Source organism: Microtus oregoni, unplaced genomic scaffold, assembly GCF_018167655.1.
Source record: "Microtus oregoni isolate MIOR12 unplaced genomic scaffold, Mior012 000113F_ref0000058, whole genome shotgun sequence".
Taxonomy (NCBI): Eukaryota; Metazoa; Chordata; class Mammalia; order Rodentia; family Cricetidae; genus Microtus; species Microtus oregoni.
In genome coordinates this window covers 293,534-304,683 of record NW_024544742.1, presented here as the reverse complement: position 1 = coordinate 304,683, position 11,150 = coordinate 293,534, and the positions used below count along the sequence as shown (strand labels likewise).

The following is an 11,150-nucleotide window of genomic DNA, read 5'->3' as shown; positions in this document are numbered from 1 at the left end:
ATGGTGGAGGAAACCACTTTGTGTCTGATTGAAACTGAAGAATTCTTCCAATGCAGAGATTGGCAGCTATGAAGCCCAAGCACAGAAAGAGAGCCAAGAGACAGTGGAACAGGAGTGTTGTGGCCTATCTCAGTAAATCTACCACCATGATAAAGATGCCTCTTAGTATGAGATGCATGCCAACTCTCCAGAAGAAGAATGGGCCAACTCTCCAGAAGCAAAAACTGAGTAAGCCTTTTGAGGCCCTGGAGAATATTGTTGGCCGCCGAATTTCTCATGGCTGGAAGGAAGCCAATGAACCAGTCACCCAGTGGAAAGCCATCATTCTAGATCAACTGCCAACATATCCCTCTCTCTATTTGTTGAAATATGATGGGATTGATTGTGTCTATGGCTTGGAGCTTCACAGCGATGAAAGGATTTTAAACCTTAAGATCCTGCCTAATAATGTGCCATTTCCTCAGGTGACAGACACTCTTCTGTCAAAAACCATAGTTGGCAGAGCAGTGAAACATACATTCACGGGCACAAATGGCTCTAAGGAAGACTGGAATGGGATGGTCCTAGAGGAGGTGCCAATCATGAAGACCTGGTTCTATATTACCTACAAGAAAGATCCGGTCTTGTATATTTACCACCTCCTGGATGACTACCTTGAAGGCAACCTCCACATCATGCCAGGCTCTAAGGAGGAGTGCAGTGTCATGGTCCCAGATGAGGTGCAGACCAGGATGACCTTTTTCAACATTGTCAAGGAGAATGATCCAGTCCTGTACCTTTACCACCATCTTGATGGCTCCATTGAAGGCAACGTCCACATCATGCCTGAATGTCCTCCAGTAGAGGTGACTTTGGAATTAGGCAGGGATTCCTTGGCAGGCAAAGGTGTGCAGTACAACAAAAAAGATGGAACCCAAGAGATAGGTAAAATTATTTGCCAAGTTCCCACCAAACCTTCTGTGTATTTCATCAAGTTTAATAATGACTTCCATATCTATGTCTACGATATGGTGAAGATCTGTTAAAGTGAAATTCTCAAAATTTGAGGGGCACACTTAAAACTGTGTTTGGGGAATGTGTTTTTTTCAGAGATACCGCAGGTCTTCTATTAATCCTGGTATTTTTTTCCAATGGAATATTCTTGCTCGAAAAATAAAAATTTGTGAACATGTTTTGTTCTTTGGTGAATGATGGATTATGTTTGGTGGATGGGACATCACAGAAATACATGCCTCAAAACAAAGCAGGATTTATGGTCTTTCCCCTTGGAGAGGATGGACTGGGAATGCTTGGTGTGGTAAAGGACAAGATGGCTGTCTAGGGAGTAGTGGAGAGGGAACAAAAGTTGTAGGATCTCGGGGCGGGATAAAGCTTGAGGGAAAAACATGTCAACTGGAAAGATGTGACAGATATCAGAGTGAGGTATTGGGACTTAAGAGGATAAAGAGTAGATTAATCAGGAAGGGACACAAATATATACTCAAAATCAGAGGAAATTAGGTTTCATTTGATGAATAGTTTAATTCGTACTGGCTGTAAGTCACTGGATGTTTGAAATCCACTGGAGCATGTTGAGTGACCAGGAGCCTCCTGCTTAGAGAAAAGTGTCTCCGCCCAGTTGCTCTTCTGCAGTGGGATGGACGTCACGCTATCTACTTCCTTTTGTCAGAATTCTGTCTGCCACCTACTTTGTCATGCCTGGATTCGGTATTCCTTGAACTCTCATTGGTCCTTTGCATGCCATCCAACCCTTGTGTGTTCATTTAAATAATTGCCATGTCATATCTGGAAAACAGTGTTCCCTTTCATTGATCATGTTCTGTAGGACTTGGGCTATAAATCTCATCGACAGATGCATCCACACACAGGATAAACATGTACACATTGATGCCCACTAATGTGTGACATGCACACATATGATGAATGCACCGATCTCCATCAAATCAGTAAACGAGGGAATCCCTGATGCTAGGTGGAGTGTGGCAAAGACCCCACAAACCCATCAGACCCCCAAATACCAGTATGGTATTGATGTCTGACTCCCATCATGTAAGGATCCTGCCATCCTGTAACAGGGCGATTTTTGCTTCCTTGATCTTCACAAACTTGGTTAAAATGTTAGAGTTGTCAAACTGCCAGTTAGGGTCCAGCATGTAGATCAGCTGTCTCAGGTCAGGTGATTTGGCTACAATTTGGGTGATAACTTATACCAGGGAATTCTGGTACACCCTCACCTCTTCTTTTCCAAGTCCTCATCATCACTCTTGTGGCTGGGCTTGGAGCAAAAAGAAGGCAAAATGGAAAAATCCTCCTCCTCAGTGCAAAACAATGTCCATCTTTCATATGACCTGACTCTCACAGGGAATGCAGCACATTTTATACTTCTAGGTCTCCTCATTCTTTGGTTCATTCATTTTTCCAATGAATGATTGAATTCATCCATTCTTCCATATCTCTCTCTCTCTCTCTCTCTCTCTCTCTCTCTCCCTCTCTCTCTCTCTTCTTCCTTCCCTTCTTCAATTTCCCCCTTTATAGTAGTAATTTGAGCAGCGGGGCTGCGTCCCCAGCACCATGGCTGACTACCTAGCCTATGCCCCTAAATAAGAACACAAAAACTGTATTCTTTTAAACACTTCTTGGCCCAGTATTTTCAGCCTCTTAACCCATTTCTAATAATGTATGTTGCAGCATGAGGTGCGCTTACCAGGAAAGATTCAGCATGTCTGACCTGGTGGCTGGCTGCATTGCCATCTGCCTCAGGGAGCAGAGCTCCCGTGTCTGCCCGGGAGAGGGGTGCATGGCATCTCTGAGCTCACTTCCTCTTTCTAGCAGCATTCTGTTCTCTTTACACCTCCCACCTATGTTCTAACCTATCAAGGGAAGCAGATTCTTTATTTAATTAAGCAATGACCTTCTTCCATCACTTTATCCTTTCAACAGCTTGCCCAAAGAAATCTTCCATGTCTCTTCTGTTGTATAATCTTTCATTTGTAAAGAACTTGCCCTCTTAGGGAAGGATTTTTCTGACATCTCTGTGGACGGAGGTCATATGAGGAAAGTCATGATCCGTAATACCATATTGGGATAGTGGCAGTCCAGAGACTCTCACCCTCTCTGAAAACAAAATAAGAACCTCCTTTCCAAAGCATCATGTCCTTAGATCCAAATTTTAACGTCAAGGCACTTTCAAAATATCTATGTGGGATTAGTTCAGCAGCATTTATAAACAAATATCTTTTAGCAGCTATTGCTCCTTCCTCAGCATTCAAATGATTCAAACAGAGCAAAATAGCATACAGTATCAAAATTCTCTGTGTATTTTCCATCTTTGTTAGCTTCAATTTAAGCTCTGATTTATTTTTCCTTTTTATTTTTTGCCTTTTGAGACAGGTTCTCTGTATCTTTGACCTGGAATAACTCTGTAGAACAGGCTGTCCTTGAAGTTTCAGAGATCCACATGTCTCTGCCTCCCAGCATTGGGATCAAAGGTGTATGGTACTACACCTGAATTCACAGAGACCTGTTTGTCTCTGCCTTCTCGGCACTGGGATTAAAGGTATGTGCTACCACACCTTGAAGTTACAGAGGTCAATCTCTCTCTGCCTCCCAAGTGTTGGGATTAAAGGTGTGTACTACTGCAACCAACAACTCTCTTCATTTTATTTTAACTTTAAGAACTTCAACTTTTAGCCTGCACATATTTTTAACACACTGTAAATCATTTAAAAATTTTCTTTGTCTTTGAATCTCTCTTTACTCAATATCTCTCTTTGTTTTTTTGACCACATGAATCCTTAATTTACACAGCAATCTCAATATGACGAAAAGGTGGCTTTGCCAGCTAGATGTAGCCTATTCCTTAGCTTTCTGCCATTCCAACCTTATGGCTGAGGTACCGGCCAGAGCCGCATTCAGTGCCACAAGTCTACAGTGTTTCAAGGTCCTTGCCATCAAACAAGCTGCAAAAGACAACACTCAAGCCCTCTCTTTGTAGCTGGCCCTCCTGACTCAAACAGTCAGAGTTTGTTCTGGCAGGATGGCCCAGAATTCCGGCATTGTAAAACATCACAGTTTTTTTTTCCTGCTACTGCTGAAAACAAACAAGCATTCAGCTGGCTTTTATCAACACCATTTAAATGTTTCGTGGCAGGACCACTTAACAGCAGCAGGGTTTTGCAGCTGAAGGTGAGTCAGGAATCTTCTCTTAAATGAGTGTGCTTGCTTTCTACTAGCAAGTAGTGCAGACCCGAGATATAGCTGCTAAAAAGAAAACATGCTTTACTCGTTCCCGCACTTTCTCAGGCTTTCAGTGGATTCAGTTTTCCACATGTCTGAGTGCCATTCTGTAGTAATTTGAGCAGTGGAGCTGTGTAACCAGCACCAGGGCAACCTCGCTAGCTAATGTCCAGAAATAATTACACACAAACGATTCTTTTAAACACTGCCTGGCCCATTAGTTTAGCCTATTAACCCATTTCTAATAATCTATGTAGCATCACGAGTGTGCTCACCAGGAAAGATTCAACAGGTCTAACCTGGTTGCTGGCTGCATTGCCCTCTGCCTCAGAGAGGAGAGCTATCACGTCTTCCCACGAGAGTGGATCATGGTGTCTCTGGGCACACTGCTTCTTGCTCCCAGCATTCTGTTCTCTCTCTCCTCCCACCTATGTTCTAAATTAACAGGGGAAGCAGTTTCTTTATTTAATTAAGCAATGAATTACTACCATCACTTTATCCTTTCAAGAGCTTGCCCTAATAAATCTTCCATGTCTCTTCTGCTGTATAATCTTTCATTTGAAAAGAACTTGCCTTTTCAGGGGAGGATTTTTTTGACATCTCTGTGGATGGAGATCATATGAAGAGGATCAGATGAGCAACCATGACAACTCTTATGCTGTAGATTTAGGTGGACCAGAGATTGATTGCTGACAATCCTGTGCTATGCGTCAGATGCCCATCAACTCTGCCCCTGTTGTCAGACAGGCAGACATCAAGGTGGTCACACATACTTAACTCATTCATTGTTCACAGACATTTATATTGAGTTTTAATCTTGTCCTAAACTAATAAAAAAAAACAAGAATAGGAGAAGAGAGGAGCCTGAAGTAGGGCCTCCAAATGGGTCATTTGCAAAGGTAAGGTTTCCTGCCTCTATGTATGCTTTCTCCTTTCCTTAGTCAAATAATCCCCCACACCAGTTTAGAATTGTGATTAATAGAATGATTATATCTTTAAAGGGCAAAAACTTACAGATGACCATCCCTGACAAAAGCCCTCAGCGGGATCAGGAAAGAAGCATAGAGGCCGGAAGGGAAACTGGAAGCAAGAGATCAAGCTGAAGGTAAATGTTGGTTTTTGAAAGAGAGAGAGACCACATCTCAATGGGCTGGTATCTCAGTGGCTATTGGCTGAAGGAGTGGAAGAAACTCATGCAACACACTTATTTGGATATAGCAAAAAAAATGTTACTAGAGGGTGAGAAAAAAAAACTATTTTAGTTTATTTATTTCAGTCCTTCCAGACACATCACAGAGATAGGATCTCTTCATGCATGAGAGTCACCGATGATTTCCCTTTAAGAAAATACACACAAAACTCCCAATAACGTCATCAGCATTCAACAACATGTCTATGATTGCTTTGCCTTGCCTTTGCTTCTCAGTAAATGATGCTGTTAGTTAATCTCTGCAAACAATGCAAATTTCCCTGTACCTAAATAGACAGAATTGACAGGTTATCTTAAACACAACAGGGAGTCACACTACGATGGAATGGGTTAATCATCACCAGTGTGGCAGTGACATATTTAGGATCTTTCCTTTGTCTAAAAATCACAGAATTGTAAACATGATATGTTGTCATACAGATTTCTTAGGGTTTTGTCCCCCTGGTGGTTTCCTTGGTATGCTTCCATAATTTTTGCCAGATCCAATCAGTTTTGCCATGCACTCTCAGCTCCACATCATTGTGTTCCCCTTATGTTCTAGAACAGGAATTTTTGACATCTTGAAACTGTTGCAAGAGTATCTCATGTTCCACCTAAATGATTTGGAGTGTTATTTAGGCTGAGTTTTATCTTCCATCCATGAGTTCATTGACTTTCCTTGGGCGTAATTCCTGGGACACTGAGCCTAACTCCTGGGGGATTCCTCTAGTTACTTCTCCTTGCTGAGACAGCTTACACTCTCAGTACTACTATGACAGTATTTCTGTAGCAAACATTCTTCTCAAGATGAGAAGAAATTTCAATAATACAATCCATTTGTTTTTATTGTGATTTAAACACACACACGCACACACACACACAAGTTAATGCACATAAACTGATGATATTAATTGAGTAGGCCATTCTGGGGTTGTCAAGATCATTATCTCTCGAGGGGGTTCTTAGAGGCATGGGGTGACCCCCTAGAGGAACTTGGGCAGGTGAGGAGAGGTTGACTGCACTGTGCCATGTCTATAGTCACAATGGGTGCCTTATCCTATAGTCAGACTGATGACTATCTTGAATATCACCATGGAACTTTTGTATGGCCAAGATGGAGATCAAGTCAGGGTAAAAATCAGAAAACTAGATTTAGCTTCCAAGCTCCAGTTGAATAGCCGACTGATGGAGAATAAGAGCAAGGATGTCAGGAATAAAATGGCTTGGTCCACACACTGAGATACTGTGCCTGAACAAAGGGGGTTTCAACTAAACCAGTGGCCTGGGAATGAAAGAACATGGAATCAAAATTACCAGCAGCGTTTGAGCAGATGGAGAAACACAGAGTTCCTTATGGGCACATTGAATAGTCTCTAACTTAGAAGGTGGATGTCTTTCTGTGCTTTGTGCCTGTGTGGGCTTTACCAAAGTATGTTCTATATAAGGAATAGATTTTCAGGAATTTGATCAGATTTCAGCATCACCTGCCTGATGTGTTCACTTCCAGTTTTTTGTGAAGATGGTCAAAATTAACCATCTTTTTTCAAAGATGGAGAAGGAGGCTCATTGGGCTACCAGCTGTCCTGTATAGGTGCTGAGGAGATCCATCTGGAGGGGTGAGTGTGTGTGATCCAGGGGCGGAAATCCCGGAAGAGAGCAAAAAACCCCATCCCCAAGCTCCTTCTGAAGGGTTGTCTTTCTTACCGACAACCCCCATTCCAAGCCTGCTTGCTCTGAAAGGTCCTTGCTCAGGAACAGGTTTCTGCTCCTACACTGAGGCTAGCCACCCAGAGAGGTGAGTGCCTGCCTACCGGGCTGGCCTCAACAACCCCCAAAATTAGCACGGGCACCTTCAGCTTGCAGGCAGAGTCTCCTGTGCTATTCTGGACCCTCCCTGCCTGCCACATTCTTCCTTTTATCCCAGAGGTTCATTGGGTTACCTGTTGTCCCTGTTTTGGTGCTGAGGAATTCCATCTGGACTGGTGATTGTGTGTTATCCAGGGGAGGATTGTCCCAGAAGAGAGCACAAACCCTTCTCCCCCAGCTCCTTCTGCAAGGCTATCTTTTTTAACACTCCCCCAAAGCCGGTGTGGTCTGCAAGGTCCTTTGCACAGAACAGGTTTCTGCTCCTACACTAAGGCTACCCACCCAGAGAGGTGAGTGCCTGCCTACTGGGCAGGCCTCAAGGACCCCAAAGGTAATATGGGCATCTTCAGCTTGGTGGCAGGGTCTCCTGTGCTCTACTGGACCCAGCCCTGCCCCACAAGTTTGCCCAGTTTTCTGTGGGTCATTGGATTACGAGGCATACATTTTTCGGTGCTGAAGAGTTTCATATGGAGTGGAATGATTCCTGCTTCTACACTGAGGAGATACACCCAGAGAGTCATCACAGCAAAGTCTGTACCAAGACACCAGGCCCCTCCTGGCTCCATTTGAAATAAAAGATGGGAAAGTGCCAATGCAGGAATTCCTCCAGCAACCTGAAAGGCAACATGACATCCTCAGAATCCAGGGACCCCAAAATAAGAAGAATTGTACAGCCTACTCCAGAAGAATTAGAAGAAATTGACCCAAAATGAATTATATGAAAATAATAGAGGACCTTAAAACTGAGGTAAAAACTGCCATAAACAATTAGAGATTACAAACAAAAAGGTCAACTTCAAACTAAAATCAATCAGAGTAGATGGAGATGGACATTTTTACTTTTCACAGAAACAATTCACAAGGACAAAGTCTCAATCCTGAATATCTATGCCCATAATATAAAAGCACCCACTTATGTGAAAGAAACATTACTAAAACTCAAGGCAGTCATCAAACCACACACACTAACAGTAGGAGATTTCAACAATCCTCTCTCACCAATGGACAGGTCAATCAGACAGAAAACTAACAGAGAAAGAAGAGGATTAGGGAGGTAATGAATCAAATGGAATTAACAGACGTCTATAGATCATTCCACCAAAATAGGAAAGAATATACCTTCTTCTCTGCAACTCATGGAACCTTCTCGATAATTGACCACATAATTGTTAACAATGCAAACTTACACAGTTACAAGAAAATATTAGGAACAACATATAGCTTATCGGATCACCATGGATTAAATTTAGAATTCAACAATGATGCTACCCCTAGAAAGCCTATGAACTCATGGAAACTGGACAGCCAACTACTGAACCACACCTGGATCAAGGAAGAAATAAAGAAAGAAATTAAGGTCTTTCTTGAACTCAATGAAAATAAAGACTCAACATACTCAAACCAATGGGACACTATGACAACTGTGCTAAGAGGAAAGATCATAGCACTAAGTGCTCACTTAAAGAAAACAGAGAAAGCACACATTGGAGACTTAACAGCCCACCTGAAAGCTCTAGAAAAAAAGAAGCAGACTCACATACTAGGAGTAGAAGACTGGAAATCCTCAAACTAAGGGATGAAATCAACAAAACAGAATCACAGAAAACAATCCAAAGAGTCAATGAAACAAAAAGCTGGTTCCTGGAGAAAATAAACAAGATTGATAAATCCCTATTCAAACTAAGCAAACGACCAGGAGTGAATACACAAATTAACATGATAAGTAATGAAAAAGGAGACATAACCCCAGACACAGAGGAAATCAGAAAATCATTAGATCTTACTACAAAAGCCTATATGCCATAAAATTGGAAAATATTAAAGAAACAGACACTTTTTAGATAAGTTCCATATACAAAAGTTTGCCCAGCACCAGGTGAGCAATCTAAACAGACCTGTTAGTCGTGAAGAATTAGAAGTTGTTATACAAAAACTCCCTACCACAAAAAGCCCACGTCCAAATAATTTCAATGAAGAATTCTACCAGTACTTCCAAGAAGACCTAATACCTATACTCCTTAATATATTTTACAATAAAGAAACAGAAAAGTCATTGTCAAATTTCTTTATGAATCTACAGTTACCCTGATACCAAAACCACACAAAGACTCAACCAAGAAAAATAATTACAGGCCAATCTCACTCATGAACATCAACGCGAAAATCCTCAATAAAATAGTTGCAATACGAATCCAAGAACACATTAGAAAAATTATCCATTGTTATCAGGTAGGCTACATCCCAGGGATACAGGGCTGGTTCAACATACGCAAATCTATCAATGTAATCCATCATATAAATAAACTGAAAGAAAAAAAAATATGATCATTTCATTAGATGCTGAAAAAACATTTGACAAAATTCAACACCCCTTTATGATAAAGGTCTTAGAGAGATTAAGGCTACAAGGGTCATACCTAACTATAATAAAAGCCATTTATAGCAAGCCGACAGGTTACATCAAATTAAATGCAGAGAAACTCAAAATTATCCCACCAAAATCAGAAGCACGACAAGGCTGTCCACTCTCTACTTACATCTTCAATATAGTGCTTGAAGTTCTCACAATAGCAATAAGGCTACATAAGGGGATCCAAAGGATTTGAATTGGAAAGGAAGAAGTTAAACTTTCATTATTTGCAGATGATATGATAGTGTACATGAGCGAGTCTATAAACTCCAGCAAAGAACTCCTACAGCTGATAAACACCTTTAGTTGCATGGCAGGATACAAGACCAATTCCAAAAAATCAGTTGCCCTCCTATACACAAAGGATAAGGAAGCAGAGAAGGAAATCAGAGAAGCATCCTCTTTCATGATAGCCACAAATAGCATAACATATCTTGGGGTAACTCTAACCAAGGATCTGAAGGACCCATTTGACAAGAACTTTAAGTCTTTGAAGAAAGAAATTGAGGAGGATACCAGAAAATGGAAGGACCTCCCTTGATCATGGATTGGGAGGATCAACATAGTAAAAATGGCAATTCTACCAAGGGTAATTTATAAATTCAATGCTATTCCCATTTAAGTCCCTTCAAAATTCTTCAAGATCGTGAGAGGATATTAATCAACTTTATATGAAAAGAAAGAACCCAGGATTGTCAAAACAGTCTTATACAATAAAAAATCTTCTGAAGACATTACCATCCCTGACTTCAAATCTATTACAGAACTTCAGTAATGAAAACACCTTGGTATTGGCACAAAAACAGAGAAGTTGATCAATGGAATAGAGTAGAAGACCTGGATTTTATCCCACAAATGTATGAACATCTGATATTTGATAAAGGAGCTAAAATTATTCAATGGAAGAAAGAAAGCATCTTCAACAAGTGGTGCTGGCAGATTTGGTCGTCAATCTGTAGAAAAATGAAAATAGATCTATATCTATTGCCATGGACAAAAGTCAAGTGAGAATGGAGTAAAGACCTCAATATCAGGCTGAACACACTGAACCTGATAGAAGAGAAAGTGGGAAGTACTCTACCACATATGGGCACAGGAGATCACTTCCTAGGCATATCCCCAGCAGCACAGACATTATGGACAACATTGAATAAATGGAACCTCCTGAAACTGAGAAGCTTCTGTAAAGCAAAGGACACTGTCACTAAGACAAGAAGGCAACCCACTGACTGGGAGAAGATCTTCACCAAATAGCAACAGACAAATATCTGATATCCAAAATATATAAAGAAACTGAATTTTAAAATGCTAGTAAATACAATTCAAAATTAGGGCACTGAACTGAAAGGAGAATTCCAAACAAAAGAAGTTCAAATGACCAAAAGACACTTAAGGTCATGCTCGTCCTCCATGGTGATCAGGGAAATGCAAATTACAACAAATTAGAGA

The 11,150-nt window shown here is 41.1% G+C and overlaps 1 protein-coding gene across 1 annotated transcript; it reads left to right on the top strand.

Moving 5' to 3' along the window:
- Positions 1–257: 257 nt before the first annotated feature.
- Positions 258–6,002, top strand: LOC121443841 (spindlin-2-like; the record flags this gene model as incomplete). The annotated part of the gene is made up of 3 exons (XM_041645605.1): positions 258–772; positions 866–1,010; positions 5,988–6,002. Coding segments are annotated over 3 exons (675 nt in total), but the record flags the coding sequence as incomplete, so codon positions are not given.
- Between the last annotated feature and the right edge of the window lie 5,148 nt (positions 6,003–11,150).